Source organism: Sinohyriopsis cumingii, unplaced genomic scaffold (assembly GCF_028554795.1).
Source record: "Sinohyriopsis cumingii isolate HCF-2022 unplaced genomic scaffold, ASM2855479v2 utg001196l, whole genome shotgun sequence".
NCBI classification, from domain to species: domain Eukaryota; kingdom Metazoa; phylum Mollusca; class Bivalvia; order Unionida; family Unionidae; genus Sinohyriopsis; species Sinohyriopsis cumingii.
This window is the reverse complement of record NW_028315971.1, coordinates 664,551-692,440: the sequence shown is the minus strand read 5'-3', so window position 1 is coordinate 692,440 and position 27,890 is coordinate 664,551. Positions and strand designations below refer to the sequence as shown.

The following is a 27,890-nucleotide window of genomic DNA, read 5'->3' as shown; positions in this document are numbered from 1 at the left end:
GTCTGTACACTTCTGTGATCCAGAATATCTTTCCTTTCCATTTTATACGAATTCAAATAGTGTGCACCCTATACACCTCTCTCCATAGAATGCAAACCAGTGAGCAAGATGTTTCATACTGACATTTGCTATGTCTCTGGATTAAGGAGATATCAAGAAAAATGAAAAATAAAGAAAAATGGAAGTAAATGAACAAAGCAAACAAAATTTATATAAAGATTTTTTAAATATTTATTTATATCTTAAATATAAGTATAGCATACATATAGCAAATATTTTCAACTTCTACACACAGAAAAAGCTTACTGGGCAATACCCATACCAAGCAGCTAGTGAGAACTATAACATAACAAGAGTCCCTTGAAGGAACAGATGCTCTCTTGGTTGAAGACAATATCCATGTAAGATTAGCAACAATATCATTTTTGACCAATCAGATTTCATTAGAAGTCTTTTGGTGAAAACCCCATGTAAATATGGTCATCCATTTAGATCATACAAATTTTCAAGATGTCTGCTACAGTGGCCATACAGGCTGTAAGATCAGCATCATTTTCATTTAGGACCAACAAGACACAATTCTACAGACCCCCCACCCAGTCAATATGATTTTATATTAGGGTGGAATTTTAAGATGGTTGCCATGGTGTCTGTTTTGGTTTTCAGATCTGAACCATTTTTATTTACATCCAGCTAGACAATGCATGAAGTCCTTTGGTGAAATACCCTATCAAAATGCCCATCAATTCAGAACTAGTCATATTACAATTTTTAAGGTGTTGGCTAAATTGGCCATATTGACAGTCAAATCAGCATCATTTTCATTTAGGACCAACAAAAGAACTCATGTCTTCTGTTGACAACCCCATTTTGACATAAATTTCCATTTTTTGGAAGATTTTCAAGATTGCTGCCATTTTGTCCACATGGTTGTTAGATCTGAATAATTTTTATTCACAACTAACTAGATAATGTAAGAAGTCTTTTGGTGACAAGATCATCCAACTAGGAAGAGTAGTGATAATAATTTTCAAGATGGCTGTCAGATTAAGCTCAGATTGGTACCATTTTCATTTCGGACCAATTAAATATTAAAAGAATTCTTCTATGACGAAACCAGATATTAAAGAAGTCTTCTGGTGATAGCCCCACATCAATATGACTTCCTGTCGAGATATGGTAACAAGTTTTTCAAGATGGCTGCCAATCTGGATACCAGATTAGCAACATTTTCAAATAAAATCAATAAGAACTCATGAGAAGTCTTTTAGTGACTCCCCAATGTTGATATGACCATCCATTTAGGAGTAGTTATTAGAAGATTTTTAGATGGTCAACATGATGGCCATGCTGGATTTCTGAGTAGCATTAATTTGTCCAACTAGACCTTGGAATGAATGAATAAAACACTTGTGCTAATGCAGATAACAGATGTAGGATGACAGATAACAGGCCATCCCATAAACTCTTCTGGTATATAACCAGCAGAACTAAAATTCAACTTTTCTTCAAAAATAACAATATCAGTTTAAATCTAGCTCAAATATAAAATAAACATTAGAACTAAACTCCTCAGCAACATTTGCTAAGATATCTCATTGATGTACAATTACTGCCATCTACTTCAGCAACAATTCTATGACTATACACACAATAACATTTATCTTTTTTAATAAGGAACTGCAGTAGCACAGTGATTAGCATGACAAACTTGTGACCAAAAGTGTGCAGGTTAGAATCCAACCATGGGAGACTGCTGCATTACGGAAATAAATATGTATGCATAATATTGTGCATAAATTGATAATGCTGACCCTGGCCATCACAGCAATTTGTCTGTATGTAGAAAGCCTATGGTTTCTAGTAGCAGAATTGGGCAAGCCTGTGTTGTGTCTGCATTGATGACCAGGTGTGAATAGTACATCTATACAAAACGAGGGGAAAAGACATACAATTTAAAACTGATATTTATTTATTTTAAATGAACTTGCTAGAAATCATGCTTCTGTTTTAACTCCATTTGTTTGTATTTCTGACTATAAACTCCATGGTATGTCTGACTATTAACTCCATAGTATGTCTGATTATAAATTCCATGGTATGTCTGATTATAAATTCCATGGTATATCTGACTGTAAATGCCACTGTATGTCTAACTATAAACTTCATGGTATGTCTAACTAAAAATTCAATGGTACATCTGACTATAAAAATCATGGTATGTCTAACTATGAATTCCACAGTATGTCGGACTCTAAACTCCATGGTATGTCCGACTATAAACTCCATGGTATGTCCGACTATAAATTCCATGGTATGTCCGACTATAAATTCCATGGTATGTCCGACTATAAATTCCAGGGTATGTCAAAGAGCAGCAAAAGGACTATTATACAAATTAAATAATTTTCTTTATATTCCGATGTGCAGTATCCCATACTATTGTTAAAACGGCTGTAAATAGTGCAAACAATAAATGTACACAATTCAAGTGTACTGATTACAAGCTGTTATTTAGAATACTAAACAGATGGAAAAATATTGTGTTAAGAAATACAAATTGTTTCAATTCCATGTTAAAAAGATAAATTACTTTAATTCATTATCCTTTTTTAATGTTTTTTTTTATACATTCTGTGATACATAAACTTGCACAAGAATTTCCAGGATTTCAGTATAATAATTCTACTATAGTTTTAATTGACAATACAATTTCCAAATTAGCTGCTGTGGTGGATATACTGGAAGCAGACTGTCACATCAAGGACCAACAAGACATCTTAAAGAGTGTTTTGGGGAAAACCCCATGTTGACATGACTTTCTGTTGTGAAGCATTAATGGTAACAAGATTGTCAAGATGGCTTCTGTGATCGCTATATTGGATCAGACTGGCACATTTCTATTAGGTATCAAACAGACATCAAAAAACCTTTGTTGAAAGCACAATGTCAATATTACTATTAGAAAAAGTGATAACTTTCAACATGGCCATTGTGGTGGCAATATTGGAAGTCAAATCAGAACCAATTTCCTTCACAACCAACCAGACATTGTAAGATCTTCAGTGAAAACTCTATTCTGGTGTGACCATTCAATCACTGGCAATAATAACTCAATTTTCAGCTGGAGCAGTTCTGTTTTCATTTAGGACAAACCAGACATTATAAGAAGTCTTCTGGTAAGAACAACATCACTAATGCAATACCTATGTAAAATTTCTTAATTTCTTTAAAGGGCAACAGCAAAAAAAACCACCAAACATAAACAAATGATAATAATGAAAAAATAAACAAAGACCTAGTGAGGAATGATACATAATAAAATTACCAAAATTCTGGCCAGTATAAAACAAATTGGTACAAGATCACAAGGTGATAAATATTTATCAAAAATTTCAACCAGAACATTCAGATACTTCTACCAGTACCTGTTCCACTGACAGGTCCATACAATAAGTGCAATATATACTTGCATATAAGCAGAGTTCAAATGCCAACGGAAAACACCTCTGGGTCCATGCAGTTTGCAGCTGGACTCAACTTACAGTACAAGTTTGTATAAGTATGTATGGTATATGAGAATGGTTTATATATTAAAGTATCATTTCATTGTGAGATAAACTTGTACTGCACGGGAAAAAAAAGTCCACATGCTGAAGAAATGGGAAACAAAACATTCATAAAAAATCTTACACTAACCATTTTTAACATTTTATTTTAGCTGTTTCTCAGCATACTGAAAGAAAATTTATAAATGAGAATCATTATTGACAACCAATGTTCCTGCCATGGTATGAAATGATAATATTTAACTGTGTAAAATTCACAACCAAATGACATCTTTATTTGTGATTTAAGAAAAAATTGGGCACACTATGATCCTTGTGCTGCTGACCGATCTGGATCTATGCTGTTTTACATATCTGTATGCATTATGTAGAAGTTCAACACTGATCATCATCAGACGATTTTAACAAACAGTTTGAACCATATGCAAATCTGTGTATGAAAAATTTATACTAATTCTGTTTTTTTCAGTTAATATGTCTTACACGGACATAGAAATGGGTGTCCGAATACATCAGTGGAACGAATGAAATTATGCAGTCAAATATTAACCATAATTGAATATTATCACTGATGTAGGTGCTTGTATTATTTTACCATAAAAAACTGAAATATGGTGGGGGATACAAAATTAATTAATAGTGCCATTCTTTGTGTGGTTCAATTACAATGAATAATCTATATTGTACATGTCCTGCAAAAATATTTGATGCAGACAACAGTTTTCTAAAAACCATGAAAGGAAAATGAACAGTCTGTCTGGTTCTTTACATCAACAGCTTTTGTTTGGTTTGAAACAAGAAGAAGACAATAATGTTATGGTTCACCTGGTTACAATCAGGCTAGAAATTATAAATTAAAGATATGACTCAGTTTTGTGGACTTTTGATATCTTTGGTCCTTTTAGTTTAAAAAAATTATTATTGGGGTACAAATTGGTATTTGTGTTGGGGGGGATTGCATATACTACAGACTGGTGTGTGCAACCATTTCAGCTCCCCCCCCCCAATCTGAATGTAAATCTTTTAAATGGTATAAAATCGTAAAATCTGTTAAGATAATCTACACATATTAAACATGCACACAAATTTCATTTCCTTAAGTTAAACAGTTTTAGTGTAACTGAACAGGATTTTCACCCCCACTAAAGGCAAACAGCTAATTAAAAAAAATGTAAACATTGCTTAGACATGAAAAATCTAGCAAGGTAAATATGCATAGAAAACATGTCCAGACAACTGTAGTTGTCATCATCATGAAATCTTTGTGTTACTGTGCTAACAAGACATTAACAGACATGTACACAGAGAAATGGGCTGAAGCAAATCAATGGTGTCTTAGCTGCACTTGAAGTGGAAGCAGAAAAGCAAGAATAGTATAATCTCCCCTCCACAACATACATGCATATGCAGTATTACATGCATAGCTGCCAACCTTCCAGGCTCACAATTAGTGAAAATAGGGATAAAAAGTCGTGAATTTGGACATGAATTCGTGAAAAATACCATGACAATAACTCCATCCACTCTGACCACTCCGACCGTCAATACTACACTATATCAAGTTCGCAAAATAAGTATAAAACACTACACATATGCAGAAATATTTATTTATCAAGACATTATACTGTGGCAGACTTGAACTTCCTCAACTGCTTGATCATAAATTTGTTTTCTAAACAGTTCCGACTTACTGCCTGCAGGTTGATCTTGGGGACTAAAATTGCTGACAAATTTTCTGCAGCTAAGGAGGCCCTAAAGTCTGTCTTATTTTTCCTCACTAAAGAAAATACTCTTACGCTGTCACTGTTGCTGTGAGTAATGCACAGGAACTGCAGCATTTTCGGTTCTTCCACAGGAAAAAAAGCGATTTTCGAGACTGGGAACATTTGTCAGAACAAATGTTTAGCATGGTCTCCAGCTGATAAAGGTAGATTGCGTTCGACAAGAAAACTCACAAATAATGCTTCAGCGTTGGTAGCCTGCAGGTCTTCCGCAAATGGTTTAAAATATTCCAGACATGAAATCTGCAAATTCTTAATTTTCCCAACTTCTACGTGTTTTTTGCAACCAACATTCTTCCTCACATCGTCTCTGCGATGACACACTGAGCGCAAAAAGCATGAATGAATATCAATGTTTAATGGCAGAATGCACAGCCAATTTTTGATATATTCCAAATTAAACTTCACTTTTTGAGTAACACATTTCTTTTTCCTTGGTGGTGAAGACATTTTCAAAATCTTACATGCGAGGCAGAACGGTAACTAAAATCAGTGTTTTGACGCATGCGTGGAGCAAATTTCCGGTTAAGCCCCAGTTTCTCTCAAAAGCATTTGTAGAACTACTCTTATACATATAGATTAACTCATTCAGCCCCAGACCCGTTATCAGTATCACTGCTGCTATGCCCCAGCAGCGCTAAGCTGTGTCTAGCTGCGTGTGCCCCAGAGTTTTTACCTGTTTGAAAAATTTTGTAAACATCGTGCACATGCATTCACTCTTACCTTAATTTCTCTGCTCATATCCAATTAAAATCCAAGAAAGTTTCACCATTTATTGCAAATGAATTTGTCTACACAGTGATGCATTTTTTTCCCCTATTTGTCCAAGTCTTTCACGACTTATTTATACAGAATTTACAAAATTATGTGCAACGTTTATCCGCAAGAACTCGATCATCATCACTGTCAGCATCCTCATCTTCGGACGATTCAATCTCAGAAATTTCTATGTCCGAATCGAAATCTCACAAAATATCCAACTGCCGAACATATCTTTCCTCAGCTTGCTCAGTATTTTCAAGATCAAACCCGAGAAACTCCTCATTTTTGCTCTCATCAAAAATCACTCTTACGTCTGCCATCATTTACGATTTTTCATGACCAGAACACGTGTAGTTAAATCGCTTTCAAAACAGGAGCCCTTAGCTTCTGAACAATTCAAATTTCTGCAAATGAAAGTAAAATCATTTCTGATTGGTTTAACAGTTGTTAGTTCTTGGAATAAACCCATTTCTAACCAATCAGAGACGTTGAATCTAACACACATTCATCACGCTTGGAGACGGGATCGGCCATTGAATGCAGTAAAAAAATCACGACTACAGGCGGTATCGGCCATTGAATGCAGAAACCGGATCACGCCTACAAACGGGATCGGGGCTTAAAGGGTTAAAAGAGGCTAAAATGCTTGCTACCGGGCCAACTGTACTAATCGGCTGTAGATCTACTAATATCGTGACCAGCAGTACTGGACCGTTTCGGCAACTGCGAATATCACGACTAGCGCTTAATGGGAAATCGGTTATTTTATTAAAGATTTAAAATAATTGAGGATTGGAAAATTTGTGAATTTTTGGCTTACGGCATGAATCCATGAATCGCTGAAAAAGTCATGAAATTCACACCAAATTCGTGAGGGTTGGCAGCTATGTACATGTCAGGGTCTAAAAACTGATTATTCATTAAGTCCATATCACCATCCTGTACAGAGTTGGAAAATGAAAAGAAAAAGGGATACATTCAGACATACTGCCCCTTTCCTTTGAATAGGGGATCTTTGTTCCTATCATATTCTTCAATAGTCCATTCTGTATTATGCATAATAAATCTCAAAACAAGTTTGTAAAGTGTGTGTTTGGCCTTGATTTCTACAGTCATTGCCAAGAAAAAGGCCACAAAAAATGAGACTCCACATATGAGTGTAACAATTTCTTCTGTACTGAGCTCAACATTGTCCTTTGGGAATTTTGACATCTTTCCTCTGTCATACAGGAAACACATAATGGTTGCTATTGCGCAACCCAGCATGATGATCAGGTTGACCAAGAAAATTATGTGAAGGCACTTGTCCCTTACACTGACCCGTGGCCACTTCCAATGGTGAAACTGCAAGAAATACATGATCTGTCAAATGATGGAATAGCTTTGCCAAACAAAAGTTCTCTAAGGGACTGATGGCCAAAAAGATTTTCCATGAATTTAAGATAAAACCATTTCTTGTTTTAAAATCTAAATATGGAAAACCATTCATGATATTTTTTATAGCAATAACAAGATTTTCAAACTAGCTGCTAATGCAGCCAAATTGAATGTAAAATCACTACCATTTTCATTTAGGACCAACTAGACACATTATGAATCTCTACTTGACATTCTCAAGTGATTATGACCATCCATTCACAACTAGCAGCAATGACATAATTTTCGAGATGGCTGCCATGGTGGCTATATTGTATCTCAGATTGGCACCATTTTCATTTTGGACCAACTATGTATCATACAAAGTCTTTTGGTGAAAACAACTTATCAGTGTGACCATTCATTTAGGTGTAGAAATAAGATTTTAAAAATGGCTACCATGAAAGCCATATTGAGGTTAAACAAATGCCATTTTCATTTAGCATAAATTATGTATCATAAGAAGTATTTTTGTCAAAACACCTTGTTGGTGTGATAATCCACTTATATTTAGGAGTACAGTAGCAATAACAAGAATTTTAATCTGGATCCCATGGTGAATGACTATACTGGATGTAAGATCACCACCATTAGACATCATTACAAGTGTTTGGTTGATATCGCCAGATGAATATGACCATCCATTTATGATCAGCAGCAACAAGAATTTTAAAATAAATAGCTGCCATACTGGCCATACTGGATGTCAGATTGGCACCATTTTCATTTAGGACCAACTATACATCAAAAGAAGTCTTTTGGTGAAAATATTTTGTCAGTGTGGCCATTCATTTAGGTGCAGCAATAATAAGATTTTCAAAATGGCTAACATGACAGTGACAATGGAGGTCAGTCCATTTTTATTTTGCATGAACTTTGTATCATAAAAAGTAAATTGGTCAAAACCCCTTGGTGGTGTGACAATCCATTTAGATTTGGAAGTAGCAACAACTTAAAAATGGCTATTATGGTGGCCATATTGGATGTAAGATCACCACCATTTTCATTTTGGACCAACTAGACTTGTCACAAGTCTTTGGTTGGTATCCACACGTGAATATGACCAGCCATTCACAAGGACAGCAATAAAATCATTTTCTAGATAGCTGCCAGTCTTTTGGTGGAAACATCTTGTCATTGTGACCATTCATTTAAGTATAGCAACTGTAATATTTTCAAAATGGCTACCATACTGGAAGTCAGACTGGCACCATTTTCATTTAGCTCAAACTATGCATCATAAGGAGTATTTTTTCAAAACCCTTTGTTGGTGTGACCATCCATTTTGATTGAGGATCAACAATAACAAGAATTTTAAAATGGCTACCTTCGTGGCCATATTGGAGTTCAGATCACCATTTACATTTAGAACCAACTACTTGTAGATATCATTATAAGACTGGATAAAGCTCCATCTTTTATATGACTTTACACTGGGGCATAGTGACATTATTTTCACTACAACAGCCATGCTGGATAAGCAAAAATATTTCCATGACGACTAATATGGCAGTCATGCTGGATATCAGACCAGCACCATTTTCATTTCGGTACATCTAGATATCACAAGAAGTCTTTGGTGAAAACTCCATATCAATATGATGATCAATCAAGGAGGAGTAGTAATAACAAAATTTTCAAGATGGCTGCCATGATGACCATATTGAATATCAGATCAGTACAATTATTTAGAACTAAGTAGACTTCATACGAAGTCTCTGATGAAAAATCCAATGCCAATATGATGTTCCAATGAAGAGTAGCCATAACAAATTGTTCAAAATGGCTTGGTCATATTTAACATTAGAATGATTTCCTTTTCATTTCGGACCAACTCGACATGTTAAGACACTGTTTTAAGTGAAAAATCAACTCCATGTTGATTTGACCTTCCTTTCAGGGAGAGTAGCAATAACACTATTTGTTATATGGTCAGTGTGTCAGCCATACTGGATGTCAGAATGGCACCATTTTCATTTAGGACCAACAAGACATCATATTAAGATGTTTTTTAATTAAACCCCAATGTCGATACGACTTTCCATTCAGGAGTAGCAATAACATGATGTCCAATATGGGGGCAATATTATACATCAGAGTGGCACCATTTTCATTTAGGACCAACAAGGCATCACAAGAAGCTTTTTAGTGAAAACCCCATGTTCATATTACCATTCAATGAGCAGTAGGAATAAGTTTTCAAGATGACCACTGTGGCAGCACTGCTGGATGTCTGAGCAGTGACACCTTCACACAGGACCAACTGAACCATGAGATGAATGTGTGTGCAAAATTTCATGGTAGTGCTCTGTTATCAATAACAAACCGGTGCTAACAGATGGAAATATCACAGACAACAGGCCATTCCATACGTTTTTCTTGCTGATGCTGGTCCAAGCTAAAGCATTAAATATTTTTGTAAGCCCTTCTGTATACCTTTGTTAAGGGCCCAGACTTTCCAGAATTGCTTCTTTGAATATCTGATCTGGCATAAGGTCTTGTTTATAATATGTTTGACAAAAGAAAATTCACTCCATTGTAAATAAATTTTTTAATTGTAAATGTATACTGCTAAAATGCACGTGCAGCACTGCTGGAAGCACTGTATGAATGTGGCCATATCCAAGTATCAACATCAGATTTCATGCTAATGATGTCTGCATGTTTTGTTATATTTATTAATTTGCAAGGTTGCACACACAACCAATATTACAAAGACGGAAGCAATGAATGAATTGGGTTACCCAGTGCAAGAGCAATACATTTTTCAAGCAAGAAGGAAATATATGCTCCACCACAAGCAGTGTATTAAGTATTATATTCACCTACATTCTGAGTCCAACTATAAACTGTACAGACTCAGAACTGCTGTTGCAGAATGTGCCAGCATATCTGGGTCAATCCAGTTTGATAGGCTTAACCAGCAAAACAGACATCACAGACCCCGATCTGCTGGCAAATTATGCAACAGCATATCAACGTCTATGTTGTTTATAGTTGGACAAGACTTGCAGGCATATAAAGATGGTATGCACAAGTCAAAGTACAATTCAGTCTAACTACAAGTCAACCATTTGGTAGATACTTCATTCCTCAAAAAAAAAACAAACAATAAAAGCTGATATTATGCCAAACAAGGGTTAGTTTTCCATACATCTTTGCCACTGGTTCTTGTGTGAGGCAAACAAGTTGCATGTTGACCTAGGGAAGTGCCTTCCCTGGATCCAAGTATACTTTACTGGAAGAGCCCTGAACAGGTCAAGATGACAGAAAACTGAACTACCAGGAAAGTTAACTTGAGGGGTTAAAGCTACAAATCTTGACAGAAAGATTCTGCAAACCTGATCACACTTAATTAAAGATTTAAAAAAAAACACAATTTTTTTCCCTCCCATCCCACACCATGTTGGACATTAAAAATGACTATACCTTAAAATGTTTATGCCTGTTAAACTGAAAATGACACAGTTCACATCTTGGGGGCTTTTTCCTTCGGCGAGATGAAATATTAATCCATTTCTGAAATAGGTAAATGTATAATTTAAGAAATTAACATACTTCAACACAAAATTATAAATGACGAAAAGTAAACACTGATAAAAACTACATGTATCTTTTCATTAAAGCTACTACGCTTAAAGTCTACAAATTACAGTCAACAACAGTGACAGGCTTACTATTGAAAAACCCTAGCATCTGGGACATGAACAACAGTGACAGGCTTACTATTGAAAAACCCTAGCATCTGGGACATGAAAAATCTGACAAAAATAAAGATCTCCACAATAAAATAGATCTGACCAACACTTATATGAGGTCATATTCTGCTGACCTTTTGAATCACCAACAAGATTATAACATTCATATTTATGAAATTTAGTCACATCATTGACAACATCATGTTTCTGACAATAAATTAAAATGAAATGCAATGTTTTATCTGTGATAGGTTACTAAAAATAGTGGACTGGGAATCACAAAGGTCATAAAAATATTAGGCTTTACTGGTACCTATCAGATCCATTTATAAAATATGTATTAAAGTAGATCTTGATTTTAATCAAATTATGTTCTAATCTGTCCTTGAAGAAAAATTAAGACAATTATGAATATACAACAACAAAAAAAGTATGGTTCACATGATGCCACTGACACACATATATATATAACTCGAAACCACTTAAAAGCTCTGCCAATAATTAGTCATCAATTACACTATACAAGACATACATGTACATAAACTGATGCATACATGGAAGTACTATGGGGTAAAAGCTGTAATGCTACCTCTATCTTTTGACTCAATCATTGTTTGCTTATGCATTATTGGTTTGGACATTTCTTTTATCAATGCACCGGTAATTACAATTTTTACTTTGCTTTGAAATTGTAAATACCTAACTCATTAAAATGTAATCCCAGTATGACAACACAATGAAGACACAATACGGTTCGATGCTAATACCGTAAAAGTTGAGTTGTAGTTTGCTTTGATGTAAGCGACTTTACACCATACCTGTCAACTTTCACGCCAGAGGGAAAAAAATCCTGATTTTTGGGGTCGCTGCACACCTACCTCCCGACTTCATAATATCTTCTGATTTTTGCAGAGAATTCCTGATTATTACATTATGTCTTCGATTTTCATTTCTTCTAAACAAGAAAAGTCCTACATGTTCTGTTGTATCACATGTGAATTATTGTTCTGACAAAATAATTTCTTTACTATAAAGAATTCGCTTCTTCACTTAAAGAATTTTATGTTTAAACATTATTCATGTAAATTAATGATTTTTGTACATCTATAATAATACAGAAATAATTTTTTTTTAACCAGAACAAGAAAGTCAACCACAACAATAAAATCGTCCACAATTAATTTGGATCCCAAGAATGATTGTTGTTGTTGTTGTATGTTTTTCAGCACAAGATAGGCTACACATGGCAGCCAGTATTAATGGTGGAGGAAGAACCCAGGAAATCCCCGGAAAGAACCACCGACCCTCGAGAAGCTACTGGCAAGCTTTCTCACATACCCACATTGGCCGAATCCGAGACTCGAACCTACGCAAACAGAGGTGAGATGGCAGTGATCCGTAACGGAGAGCGCTTTAGACCACTCGGCCACTCGGGGCCCACCAAGAATGATTACTATGAATGCTGTTACTCCATATGATAGGGGCCCCGAGTGGCCGAGTGGTCTAAAGCACTCTCCGTTACGGATCACTGCCATTGTGGGTATATGCGAAAGCTTGCCAGTAGCTTCTCGTGGATCGGTGGTTCTTTCCGAGTACTTCCTCCACCATTAATACTGGCCACCATGTATAGCCTATCATGTGCTGAAAATGGTGTTAAACCCTACAACAACAACTCCATATGCTAAAGCGCCATTCCCACGAAAGAAACTTGCACGAGTGAACACCTGGCATTTTTATACCGTATATACCAATGTTAATTACCATCATTAAATTAAAAGGAATGAAAATACATATCATGTAGCAAATGTGTCCTCAAAAAACGTATTCGGAATACATGTTTTATAATAAATACTACTAAATGCTTTACGAGTTGACAATAAGGGAATAAAGTAGGATATACAAAGGGGAAAATGGTCGCCACATGTATGGTACCATGAGGCTGGCTATTTTGGTACCTTTAGTTCAACAAAATTGGGCATCCTTTATTTGCCGATCAATTGCATTGCTGGTACTTGCATAACACACAATAGTGTAGAATGTGGTTTCTCTGAATTACAGCTGAGGGCCAATAATTTTCACAAAATAGTTGCATGGATAAGGATTAACTTTTAATTAGTCATGCTGGCTTTCTGGCTTGTTTATTTAAGACTAATCTTCAGCTGTTGTGCAGTTTGACCACAGCTGACCAGAATATGAAAATAGGGCACATCCTGAGTGCAAATAGGGCATGTCACAGGGAGAAATGTTGAGTCTTTTTGCGAATTTCACGCATATTGGACCAGGAAGATCGATCAATATTTAGTGAAAACAAGGCTTTTAAAATACCACAAAAAACTCCCGATTTTTGGTCCCAATCTCTATTTTTTTTATTCGGTTTGCCTACTTGGCTTTTGAAAAGTTCATAGGTATGCCTTACAGTCCGTTTTACAAAACTATGGTAATCATGCTATTATAAAATTAAAGGCAATTACACATAAATGTACTGGTAAAGTTACCGGTCAAAATTCCCTCTTATCACAAGCCAGTTTCAGGATTTTAATGATTAACTGGCCTGTACTGCTGTTGCAAAATGAAAGACAAATTCGCCGACTATCAACACAGAAGACGCCAAAATATCAAGCTTTCCTTTGTGTGGAAAGTTATGTTTGTTCAGCTAAAACACAAAACTAAAATTGATTTCTGTTGAACTTAGTTGATCTATAAGAGAATTTTAGCCTTTATTATTACCACTCTTTGTGAACATGTAAATTATGATGGTTATATGCCTTGTACAATTAAACGTGCATACCTTTTTAAAAATATTACCTCAATTATATCAAATGTAAATGAAACAGCTATTAAAGACTAGCTAAAATGTTATTTGGAAGAATGCAATTTGGTCGAAACAATGAATAAAGAAAAATCTGCATCTAATATGTTTGGGAATAAGTAAGGATTTGAGTGACGCTATGCTAGCTTTGCAATGTGTAAGTCTTGTCTTCTTCTTGGCATCCGTCCGTCTACGGGAGACGATGGCATAGCTCCAAAGTACGCTTTTGCTTATCCTTCTTTTTAGCTCTCTTTTCAGCTTGCTTTATTCTTCTCTTTTCCTCTGCATTTTGAACTCCCTGCCTGACAGCTAGATGCCAGCTGGAACGGTTGTTTGCACAGCTCTCCCAGTTGTTGACATTGATGTTTGCTGTCTTCATATCCTTCTTGCAAACATCTTTGTAGCGCAGATGTGGTCGTCCAGTTGGTCGTGCACCTTCTGCTAACTCCCCATATAACAGGTCCTTGGGAATGCGACCTGGGTCCATTCTCTTGACATGGCCGAGCCAGCGAAGGCGCCTCTCGCTGAGTATGGAGAACATGCTGTTCATGTTGGCGCGTTCTAGAACCTCTGTGTTGGGTACTTTGTCCTGCCACTGGATGTGCAGAGTGCGCCGCAGACATCTCAGGTGGAAGCTGTTGAGTTTCCTCTCATGTCTTGCATAGGTGGTCCATGTTTCGCTGCTGTAGAGAAGTGAGCTGAGCACGCACGCTTGGTAGACACGCAGTTTGGTCTTCTCTGTGAGGTTGGGGTTGTTCCAGACCCTCTGGTTAAGTCTGGCCATCACTGCTGCTGCCTTGGCAATCCTGCCGCCCACCTCAGAATCAATGGAGAGTGAGCTGGAGATGTTAGACCCGAGGTATGTGAAGTTCTCGACAACTTCCAAATTGTACCCATCGATGGAGACAGAGGGAGGGGAGTCTGTGTCCTGTGCCATGACATTCGTTTTCTTCAAACTGATGGTCAGTCCAAATTCCTTACATGCATGGGAGAGGCAGCATATCAGCTGCTGAAGTCCATCTTCCGTGTGTGATGTCAAGGCTGCATCGTCGGCAAAGAGCAATTCACGGATGAGTACCTCTGTGACTTCAGTCTTAGTACGGAGACGGGCGATGTTGAACAGCTTGCCGTCAGCCCTGGTATGGATGTACACTCCCTTGCTGCAGTCCTTGAATGCATACTGGAGAAGCATGGAGAAGAAGATGGCAAAGAGCGTCGGTGCAAGGACACAGCCTTGTTTGACTCCGCTAATGACTGGGAATGCTTCAGATGTTGCGCCATTGAAGCACACTGTGCTGTGCATGTTCTCGTGGAACGACATAATGACAGCAAGCAGACGTGGGGGGCAGCCGATCTTCTGCAGGAGTCTGAAGAGTCCACTCCGACTAACCATGTCAAATGCCTTCGTCAGGTCTATGAAGGCAATGTAGAGGGGCATCCGCTGCTCGCGACACTTCTCCTGCAGCTGACGTAGTGAGAAGATCATGTCTACAGTTGACCTGCCAGTTCGAAATCCACACTGGGACTCTGGGTAGATGCGGGAGGCTAGGATCTGCAAGCACGCCAAGGCAACACGGGCGAAGGCCTTTCCGACGATGCTGAGGAGGGAGATGCCCCGATAGTTGTTGCAGTCGCTACGGTCTCCTTTGTTTTTGTACAAAGTGACAATGTTGGCGTCACGCATGTCCTGTGGGATGTATCCCTGTTCCCAGCAAAGGCAGAGGAGTGTGTGTAGGGGCTGGAGCAGTGCTGGTTTTCCGCTTTTGAGGACTTCAGGCGGAATGCCGTCGCTTCCAGGAGCCTTCCCACAGGCAAGGCAATCGATGGCTTTTCCGAGCTCTTCCAGGGTGGGCTGTGTGTCTAGCTCCTCCATGACAGGCAGGTCTGGAATGGCATCCAGGGCAGTTCCAGTGACATTGTTTTGGGTTGCATATAGTTCGAGATAGTACTCAACCCATCACTGCAGTTGTTTCCCCTGGTCTGTGATGACTTCGCCCGTCTTGGACTTGAGGGGGGCGGTCTTGTAGCTGGGGGGGCCTGTCGCCTTTTTGATACCCTCATACATTCCTCTTGTATCCTCGGTGTCAGCAGTTGTCTGTATACTGTTGCAAAGGTTCAGCCAGTAGGTGTTGGCACAGCGGCAGGCGGTCTTCTGGGTGTCATTTCTTGCAATCCTGAGGGCTTGTAGTGTTCTGGGGCTAGGTGCAGCCTTGTATGCCAGGACGGCTTTCCTCTTTGCCTCAGTCACGGGCTCCATCTCCTCCCAGTTTGCCTCATACCAGTCGACATTCTTTCGCTCCCTCTTCCCATAAGCTGTGATGGCTGAATTGTACACAGAGTCACGGATATGGGACCACTTGGAATCAATGGTGTCATCAGGTGTTACTTTGGTGAGGGCTTCCTTCAGTTTGCTGATGAACTGCTGTGTTTTCTCTGGGTTGCTTGCACAGCAGGTGTTGATACGTGGGTGACCCCTCTTCTTGGCGTGGTGCAGCTTCTTGGGTAATATTCGCACCTTGCTGGCCACGAGGGAATGGTCCGTGTCACAATCGGCACTGTGGTAGCTGCGGGTAAGGAGGACACTGGCCAGTTCTGCACGCCTGGTGATGATGAGGTCTAGCTGGTGCCAGTGGCGTGAACGTGGGTGTCTCCACGACACCTGGTGGATCTCCTTGCATTTGAAGAAAGTGTTGGTCATACATAGGCTGTGGGAGCAGCACATCTCCAGCAGTCGCTGACCATTCTTGTTGATCTTGCCCCTTCCGTAAAAGCCGAGACAGGTGGACCAGGCCTCATGGTCAGCTCCCACTCTAGCACTGAAGTCTCCTAGTAAGTAAAGGCTTTCATTGTTGGGGATACTGGATATTGCCTGACCCAGAGCCTCATAAAACTTGTCTTTCTCCTCGTAGGTGGAGTAGAGGGTTGGGGCGTACACACTGAAGATGTTGACCGGGCTTAAGGATGTTGACAGCCGGAGGGCAAGGATTCTCTCAGTACCTGATGATGGAGGTTCAGTGAAGGCAATTAGCGTGTTCTTGACAGCAAAGCCTACACCATGCTGCCTAGGTTCATCCAAGGGCTTCCCCTGCCAAAAGAATGTGTAATTGGCTTCCCTGATGGTGCCGCTGTCAGCCAGTCGGGTCTCCTGGAGGCAGGCAATGTCGATGTTCAGTCGGGAGAGTTCTCTGTCAATGACGGCAGTCTTCTGTGCATCGTTGATCTGCTGTAGGTCAGTGGTCAATCCAGGACACATGGTCCTGATGTTCCAGGTTGCAAAACGAAGAGTTGGAGTCTTTTTATTTCTTCCTTTAGTCTTTCCTGGTGCAGAGTTTTGTGGCCCACTTGTCGAGATGGTTCTCTAAGCTCCACGCACCCAGTGAAGCAGGCAGGCCATGACAGGCAGCACCTTACTGACTGGGGGCTGCCCAGCTTGAGGCGGGCGGTAGCTGTCCAGTGAGACCTGATGATCTCTCCCACCATCAGAAGTAACCCCTGGCGCCAAGCTCTATGCCAATTGAGCTTTGACTTAGAACCGGTAAACTGCTACTTCTCGTGTTGTGCCGACGCCGTACGACGACACTGGAGTGTCCTCTCCAGTGGAGCTATGAAGCCTGGGCAGGGTGGTATGGAGAATCAGCTGTTGCCCATGCAGCAGATCCCCCCTCTCCACGCAGCTGGTGTGCCCAAGGGAACGACGAATGCCGATACAGCTTGGCACCAACGGCGTCGCAGGAGTTGCCGGAATGATGTTGAAGTCAATGTCATACCGCCTTAGGGACTCCATCTCCGGATTTTCTGTCGGGGTTTACTCCCTTAGCCTTTCCCATGAGTGGGTATAACCACAAGGCAGCAGAGGTTTGGAATCGGAGTTTTCCTTCTCCTAGATGAGCTACCATCCAAGGTTTACGAGTCCCATCTACCCGAAGCAAATGGTTTTAAGGCGCCAGTGGGCCGCCTTCACCCCTTCTCCTGTTAGTAGAAAACATGGTCTGCCGGGCTTCAAATCTAAGCCACTCGCGAAGGCCAGGAGCTGGATTTTAGTTGACAGAGGCAGTAAGAGACGCAGGCCGTATGGGGCATTTTGGAGGATTGGGGCACTTGTCTCCCACTCCCACCCCGGGCAATGTCAACCTTAGACCACAGTGTAAGTACTGTACACTATAGTTCAGCATGGTCTCCTTGGTAAACTCAACAGGCCCGAGAATTATGAAGTCTGTATTTACCTTTATTTAACTTTGTGTTGGAGAAATCAGAAAATATGCACATGCAAAATAATAACAATATCAATTCTAATAATTAATATCAGTTTGATAATTGTCGGGTCACCGAAAGTTACTTTTTTTTTTACATGCCTGTGTCTTAGGACATGGAAAAATTATTGTTTCATGTCCCAAGATTTACAGCCATTACAGTAGTCAACAAAAAGGCCTAAAAACTGTCAAGTTTAGACACTGACCCCGGATAAGCCGCCCCCCCTTCTTCCAGGCCAATATTTTTTCCTAAACTGTTCAGCTTATATACGAGTATATACGGTAATCATCCACTATCTTGCTTATGTTGTTTCATTAAAACTTGATAATACAGGAATCATTGGAACTAATTATCACTACCTTTAATTATTTTACTCCAAAGAAATTGAATTCAAACACCTGTTGGACATGTACTCTTCTGTTCGATCACCTTCAACATCTTCCAAACTTAGCAGATTTTTAATCATAATCAGATAGAGGTCCCAGTAGTATGGACATAGAAACTGTTATACGAAAAGCTTTCAAGAAATGAAATAAACAAACAATAATTAATTTTTAACAGCTTTTGCAAAGGGCTTTGGAAAATGTCTTAAAAATTATCCACAGGATAAGTATATATAATTGCTCTTTCTTTCATCATTATGTAGTACATACTTTTACCTGATAATGGTCATTTTTTTACATAAATGAAAACAATATAAATGTGCAGCAATCTAACATAGAAAGTGTTAACCCACTGATTAACGGGTCAACCTTGTTCAAATACTCATTATCCTTTTCAAATTGTATATATTCTGAGAACTTTACGACCTTAAACCTTTGACCTGGCTTTAGAGCTGATAGTCAAGAACTAAGGAGGCATAAAACTGGAACCTTTTCAGTTTTGCTGCAAACAAAATCCATTAGCGACATCCCCAGAAGACTGAATAAGGACTCTGCAATGCAGAGATCATTCTATGAGAACTACCCTGCCTATCCTGCAGAAACTGCAAGGAATGTAACTCCTTTGGACTCTGACAGAGATTCCGCTAGGGTGATGCAACTATCACTACACTGTAATGGCAAAGACGGATTTTACTGGTACAAATGCTCATCATCCAATATCATCAGTGCATAGTTTATCATATGCATAAGAAGAGAAAATTATGTTGTAAACAATATTTCACAGAAACAAAATGAAATCAATGTGTTTCTGAAATTTACATCAACACCAAAACAGTAGTATAATCCCTAGTCCAAGTTTCCTTTGACACTGATTGACAAAAGTTGGAACTTACAGCCACGACATGTCAGTACTATAGGGTAGTCTCTTACTTGCTGACCTAACAAACTAAAAAAACATTATGTTGAACCATACCTGCATGAAATCAATGAAAGATTATTTATTTTCTCATAAAATGCAATTATAGTAATCACTATGTCTTTAATCTGCTGATAGACAAGATGAAACAAAATGTTGTTGTACAAAATATTTGAAGGTATTAAATGAAAGTCACAGTGTTGTAAAAAGAACTAAAGCATTCTTAATTTTCAACATATTTATTCTGAGAACAATGACCAAACACATGTCGCTGTTGCAGCAAAATGGAGAAAACCATATTCATCAAGCTGAGAGCACATGGCAATGCAGCAGTCACATGATAGCAATAAAAATATCTCTGACAAGTGCTACATGCTTCATGAATCTGGCTTTCTCCAGGTGGCAGCAAATTCAAACTTTCGACAGTTAAATGGCCACCCCATATATCAACATAAATGTTAAAATATTTTAAATAGGGTGGGAACGATCAGAGGAAACTCTGACTACATAATCCAATTCCAATGTCAGTCACCAACTAAATCCAAACACAACAACCTTGATTCAGAGTTCACTTGTAAAGTAAATACATGAAGTTCAGGTGTTTACATGCACTGAATAAAATATTTAATTTTAGTGGCTTGTTTCAAGTGAAAGCCTTCAACTTCAGCATGGTTTATAAGATCACACGACTTACTGTCATCCAAAAATAGCAACAGCAAAACCCAAACCAAGCTGGTTGGCAAACAAACAAGGTTATTAATTTGTTTTGAACAAAAAGAAATAAAAGCTTGGACGAACATATATGAAGCAGCAATATAGGTGCTTTAACTTTTAGTCCTCCATGCACTAGTAATTAGTCGCACACAACAACACCAAAAGTTGAGTTGACTTATCTCTTTGATGGCTTCAGGCATTGTTCTGACAGCAACTACATATAATGAAACTAGGCTCCCTCACCTGTCAAGCTGCAGCAGCAATCCACTACCATGTTTAGTAATCTGATAACTGTGGGAACTCCAGCCCTACCTGCAAGTTGTCGGTTTTAACAGAATAGAAAGGCATAATTATACCATATGTATATACCATTACATCACCTGAATATATGATAAGCCAACTCTTCTTCTGGTGCCGCGTTGCTGTTGTCAACTATTCATCGGAACTGGCAAGGATATGGGACTACAGCAGCATGAAAAGAATACAACAGCTTTTGACAGACTTTGAAGTCAAAATAGTTAACTTTCAAAACTTCAAAGACTGTGCATACCTTCTCATGATGGTGTACAAGTATACCAAGTTTCATCCCTTAATTTCAAATAGCTTTAAAAACTGTACCAAAGGAAACTTATGACGAAAAATAGAAAAATAATGAACCATAACTTGGACCTTCAAGATAGAACACCCAGTGTGGTACACAACACATTTTTGAGATGTTGTACAAGCAGTGCTGCACTTAGTATTCCACTGTGTCACCCACCCTCCAAATCATATTTTATTTGGTAACTTGCTGCAAACATTTTTTTATCATGTGCACAAATAAGTTGTGAAAATTTTAAAGTGCTTGAATATCTGGTTAACCTGAAATGAGCTAAGACATGGAATTTTCCATTCTGAATCTTGCTCATTTAACTTTAGTGTCCACTCATTAACTACATGTACCAGTATTTATTACAATATACCAGTACTTATTACAATATTTACTCCTGTCTTCTGAATTACTTTTCTTCCTTAACTATCAAATTACTAATTAAATAATAATAAGTATATTGTATATACATAAATTGTGTCTCTTTTGTCAATTTTTAAATCTCAAAATAAATAAAATCTTCAGTCATAGGCCTGGGATGACTTTAAAAATACACTAAAGACATTTGAGCACTTTACATTGCAACTTGTAACTGCCATTAACCTTGGCTGTTTTCATTGTGTGACAGTGTGACCCCGCTATAGCATGCTCCATTATAACATAAATTTGGATATAACACGGTTGTGGTGTGGCTCCTGATAATTTCGTATACATGTACTTGCCTCATACACAAATTTTATTTCTTTCTTAAAAGAACAAAAAGTAACATGGAAAAAGTTTACTATCATTTTTGGGGAAGAATTCCTGTATGAATTCTAATATAAGATGATTGTGGCGTGACTCATGCAATTTCATATACGTGCATTTTCCTCATACTCAAAAAATATTTTTCTTCTTAAAAGTATGAAAAAAAATGTGTAAAACGTTTATTCAGGGATTATGCTGGGCTTCGCCAATGTCACATCTTGCTGGCGACAAAATATACAATCTGGCAATCCTTCCCCCACATTATTAGCTGTTTAAACTTGTATATACAACCTTGGGTTTGGAGCAAAGAAACTCAGAGACATCATGAAAGGAAGCCACATACTTGTTATATACACTGGAATTTACCTTTGTTAGATAAACAAATTCTTTTTCATATTGAAAAACCATCTGAACTATGCATTGTTATATCATAATCCACTTTATTCTTACATCTGGCCTCAATATTGTATGCCGAGACCTCAGCATTTTGTTTTTGGTGAACATTTTTGGCAGCGGCTATCAACCAGATGAGGCTTTACCTCATAATTGATCTTTCAGATGAAATAGTGTCAGATTATGAGATACTCACTAGTAAGTAATATATTATTTTTGACTGACCTCTGCATGTGGATGGTAAGTAAAATTCCTCTTATTTTCCTTCATAGAAATAAATCCTTCATAACACTCATATTTTCTGTAGTAATCCCTGTCAAAAAAGAACAGAACACTTGTGTTTTCATTGCCTGTTGGTTTATTTTCAATTTCTGGTGCATGCGTGGAAGGAAGCATCACTCTGCCGGAAATTCACACAAAAAAATCCTGAGATCTCTACTTGGCTTATTTATCCTAATGGGAGTAGCTACAATCGACCAACTTTTGAAGGCAGGAAAAGTAACTGATACAACTGAGTGAATGACAGCTAATTTCTTTTGTCTTTAAAATATACCCAGAAAAATATAGTTTGGCTGAAACTTCAAAGAAAACTGATGATCTCTAAAGCACCGATCTTTCTGTATAAATACAAGGCCAATGAAGAACAAAAATCAGTCTCAATCAATGTTCTACAATTATTTGATGTTGCCACCGCAATAAAAAACATACATCTGTTTGGTCCTCCAAAGCTGTCCTTTAGCACTAACTTCACTAACACATACACCCTCCATCAAAGAAAGCCGACTACAGTCTAATATAAAGCAAATAGTCATTCATCAAAGTGAGTGAACACCAAACTTAAATAAAAGCAATGGAATCAGATAGATTGTTGCATTTTCCAAAGTGACTGGAACACATTTCATGGGCCATGAATGTTTAATTTTTGCAGGAAATAAATTATCCTTATGTCGGCTACAGGGTGGCAGCATAAAACACTAATAAAATTTCCAATCTTTAGAAACCAAAGATATGACCTTCAAGTTAACTGAAGATAGGATATCTTGCAAAGATGTTTGTTGATGACCTTTTTTAATTTGTTCAACATTTCATTTCCCCATCAATAGTCTCATCCCCTAATGTAACCTCTGCAAAAGGTTTCTGTCTCCAGATGACCAAAATCTAGGCCAGTTTAAGTACCTGTACATGTAGCATGCAAACAGTTGTAGCCTTGTGCAACTTGCGACAATTGTAGTGAATTGTTAAGTGACCATAGATCAAAATGAGGAATACCATTTTTTATATAAATACATATTTTTTGTTTTCTAATGGGATGCAACTCATACATCAAGTTTCTAACATGTGATCTATACTCGAATTCATGGGTTTATTATATAAAAGTACATTAATTAATTGATAATGGATTTACTACACAAATGTAAGTTGTTAATATACAAGTGTTTTTCAGACTAGTTGTATTTAATTAATCAAAAGCACATTTTTGTGACTGCATTTATTACACCCCCTTGTTGGCCCATATTTTAGGTAAATGCATCAATTTCTTCAGCTTACTGACTTGGTTATAACACGGTTCAGTCTATAACACAGTCAGGTTCTATGGACCCCAAATAATGTGTTATAGGAGGGTCACACTGTACATTGTTTTAAAACAGATACTCATTGCAATCACCATTCTCAACTATAAGTACCACTAGTGCCAACTGAAACAATGATGGACATCCACTAATGAAATGTTGTAGGCATAGCTTTCAATACTTTTGTGTTGAAAAAATATGCAGAGGGAGGTGGGGCGGGCCAACAGGATCAAGATATGATGGACATACAACAAATCTTGTGTGAAACTAATAAACCTGCACTCAGAGTCAACACTGTAGAAGCATACCACATTTCATCCCTTAATCTCAAACAGCTATGAACTGAGTATTGTGCATCATACCCAATCTCATCGATTTGGACTCAATCCCAGCAATTTCAAATTTGATGTACAGCCTGTTCAATTTATGATGTACATAATCCAATACAATATTTATAACATAATTTCCAGGCTTTCACTTGAAAAAGTAAAAATCTCAATTACAAACCCAAAAAAAGTTGGAATGTTTATAAATCTAACTTATAAAATTTACAGGTTCAAATTTATGCCCCCCCCCATGTACCCAATAATCTTCTACAGTGAAGTTAAAAAAAGTATTACCATAAATTAAAACTATCGGAATGAAATAAGAGAATACAATTTGCATGGATAATCTAACATTACCTTTAGACAAGAGCTGTGGACATATCGTAAAGTGCCAGTGCATCTACAAGGTGTAAAGAGAGGACTTTTGTTATCTTCAGGCATCTGACATATCCGACAAATGGACGTTATTGTCATGACATCAGTTCCTGTATCTGAAATTGTTGGAGAACCGAATCTGTTTCCAGACCCACAATGCACTGGACTTCTAAAAAGATTATTTCCTTTAATGCCACTTTTTGAGGCACAACTATTAGATAGTAACAGATCTCGGTGAATATCACAGCTGATTGGTGGCATAGGTATTTTGTGCATTGTTCCGAGAGAGCTGCCTGCCCACACTAGCTCCTGCTGGGCACCCTGTAAACAAATGCTGGTTGGAGGAAGGCTAACGCTTGAGGTGGCAGCATACACCAACTCATCATGATTTGGCACCAAGAGAAGAGTCTGCCTACTAACTTCTTCCTCCATAGAGTCTGAATCCGAATTCACCGCACCATCTCCCATTTTGACACGTTGGATCAAAATGAGGACCTAAAAAAGAGTAAAAGAATAAGCAGTCAAGCTACAACATTATATGACTGCTAAAGGTGTTACATTTGCATCATATTGCTGAGTGTAGTCTTGGGGTTAAATTAATATAGCTTTGAATTTGTTGCATAGTAAATTGAACAGAATATATGATGCCCACCCACAAAGTGATTTAACAAGGTCCCCATGTGATTTATTGTAGATTGTGAATCAATTTTTATGGTCACATTGGAAATACGTATGCTTTTCATGACAACCTATGCTCACACATGAATCCTCTGTACATTTCCCACAATCATATTCTGTGGCTTCAATGTCCTGCTGGAATAGAAAACTATTTTTAGCTTTTAATTAATTATTTGCCATCTGTGAGCATACTAAGCAGGGGACCAGACTATTCCAGTGTTTCTATGCACCCAATGGTGGCACTCTACAGATTAGTATTTTGCATGGGTAAGAATTTTAAAAAAGAACTTCCCCAGGTTTCCTCACTGGTTATACTGGCTATTTAAAAAAGACCTTGTATATCTTAGGTATTGTTGAAAGAAGCTTTAATTCCCTTTATTTTGGTATATTATTGATGGGTGTAATATGGGTTATAAAGCATACAGCTTAGCCTTACTTCAGTTGTACACCTTTCAAAAACTGCTAGCTCCACTTGGTCATTTTCACTTCCTGGACTTCAGAGGTAAATTGTAAAAAAAAGAGCCAATAACTTTTTTTCACATTTTATATATGTAGTAATACATCCATTGCACTTTCAGAAGCTGGTATTGTCTAGCTCGGCAAAATTCATTTACCCTATTTTAATAGGTGCTAAAGATAGTGTACTTTTGGACTAATTCAGGCTGATCGTATTAGCATAAGGGAGCAGTCATTTTAGTTAGCAGTGTGCTTAGATCAGGTACAATTTCCCTAAGTACAATATCAAAAGAAATGTCAGCCACAATACATCAAAGTATCATAAAAGTATGCCAACATTCTCTCCACTGTGCATGTTTCAAATGCAAACAACTTCACCTTACATCGTCACTCTCTCAAAAGAATATAATATCTGGTGAGCGCCCCCTTGATACTTGTTTATTCGAAATCATTGCATGCGCATTAAACCATTATTGTTGAAATTCAGTAAATGTATTTTTAAAAATTATGCAATGGGTATATATTTTTGCGTCGTTTTAGTTAACTTATGAACGTGCCAAATAATTTTTGTTTCGATTTAATCAGCTGCTTAAAAGGTCAAGGACGCAAATCAAGTCATACAACTGTCTAAATATATACCACTTCCTTTACATCAGTAGGCAAAGTGATAAGTGCAAAATATAAAGTTAAATTGTTTAAAAAATATGTAGCGGCAGCTTGGTAGAAGTAAATCCAATATGAATAACAAGACAGCAGTTTATTTATTGGTTCCTATCCGGCGTTACCACCCAGCCCAGACTATCACCAACAAAACGTACGTGTACAAAACATATCATTATTTAGACACAAAATTCGAACAGCGGTACATTTATCTTGCAGCAGAAGCAAAATGACGACCCTCTTGATAATGCAGACATAAAGTCAGGCATTGAGAAAAAGAACTTATTTGAATATGAATCTTTAAAACAACAATACTCACTTGCACTTGTCAGTTCGTCCGGCACCTAATTTAACTTATATATCACGTGACATTGTTGACGTTGATTTGGATCATCTTGGTAATGGAAATTTGCGTTTTTGGAAATAACGTATATATTATTATAACTTATCAACAACACACACACAAATGCATCTGGCTAAGTAATATTTAAAGTACTTTCACCCAGGGGTCTATGATATTGTATCATTATTGTATTATTAATGTATTATTTTTATCTTTAACAGATAAGGTGATACGAAACAACGTCACAGAGACTCATATTGCTGCTGATAAATTACACAATAGTTACATCCACACGTCTGAAGCTGGACGAGGATGAAACTGTAAATTATTTTTCATACAGCTAGTAGAATGTGGATTCATGATTTAATCCATAATATTGTTTTTAAACTTTTAAATATGAATGATATGTCGATGTTTCTTCCCCTGAATAACAATGGACCAATCCAACTGCCCGATTAAAAAAAAAATAAATAAATAAGAAATCACCTGATCAATATTTCCGTCCATTGGGCGCTTCAGTATCACATGACTCAGTTGCCCATACCGACTTCCTCTTAACCACGGGCAATGACCTCGTCTTGTCTAATGTCCATCGATTGCTTCAATCACACTAACCCGTAGCCACGGCCCACTACCTCCTAACTGTGGGAACCTCTTGCTGAGACATTTGAGACCAGGAAAGTAGATAGTATCACGGACTTTCGAAATTCTGTTACCTAAGTAAGCAATGTCAGTCTAATGGAGGAAACACACACACACGAGAGAGAGGACAAAATTTGTACTACGGTAAACCGCGGTATTTGTGGACATGCCGCGATACGCGCGTGCATGTGTGTGTGTGTGTGTGTGTGAGAGAGAGAGAGAGAGAGATTTTGATTTTTAACGTAGGTTTAGCAATTTATCAGTCATATTGGTACGATGTCAGCAGTGTGGCAGTTGATAGTGATACCTGTCACTGGGGCGTCAGGCCGCAGACATGTAGCATGATGTCCCACCCAATCACATTATCATGAAACCAGGCCGACCAGTCCAAAAGCTAACCTGTTAATGCTGAGCGCCAAGCGAGGCATCTGTCAGTACTATTTTAGTAAATCTTTGGTAGGACTCGGCCAGGGATGGAACCCACGACCTCCCGCATCCAAGGTGGACGCTCTAACCCCTAGGCCACCGGAGCGGTAGCCGCGATCGCCGCCCGCCAAACAAAAAAAAAAAAAGGTGGAGAACAACTTGTTGGTCTAGGGCAGAGGCCTGAAACTTTTAGCTGTAGAAATGTCTTCCTCTGATTGTATAGCAAAAGAATGCCATATTATGACCATTGTATTATTTCAGTGCCGGATTACCAAATAGGCAGAGTAGGCACCGGCCTAGGGGCCCCGCGACAACGGATCAAAATAATATTGATAAAACGTATAAGGAGATAAGTTGGGGTTGGTCGGTGGGCAGGATTTCGACT

At 38.0% G+C, this 27,890-nt stretch overlaps 1 protein-coding gene across 2 annotated transcripts; it reads right to left on the bottom strand.

Annotated features, from left to right (window-relative positions):
* Positions 1–207: 207 nt before the first annotated feature.
* On the bottom strand, positions 208–27,890 carry LOC149772728 (uncharacterized). 2 transcript variants are annotated; one of them, XM_089947444.1, is made up of 4 exons: positions 26,924–27,890; positions 24,283–24,795; positions 10,958–11,047; positions 208–7,456 (listed from the first exon to the last, which is right to left on the bottom strand). In XM_089947444.1, exons 1-4 carry the CDS (start codon positions 26,942–26,944, stop codon positions 7,091–7,093), a joined length of 990 nt encoding a protein of 329 aa, XP_089803570.1. In that variant the 5' UTR covers positions 26,945–27,890; the 3' UTR covers positions 208–7,090. The 2 variants fall into 2 exon arrangements, with proteins under 2 accessions (XP_089803570.1, XP_089803571.1); XM_089947445.1 differs by lacking the exon at positions 26,924–27,890 and adding an exon at positions 26,414–26,508.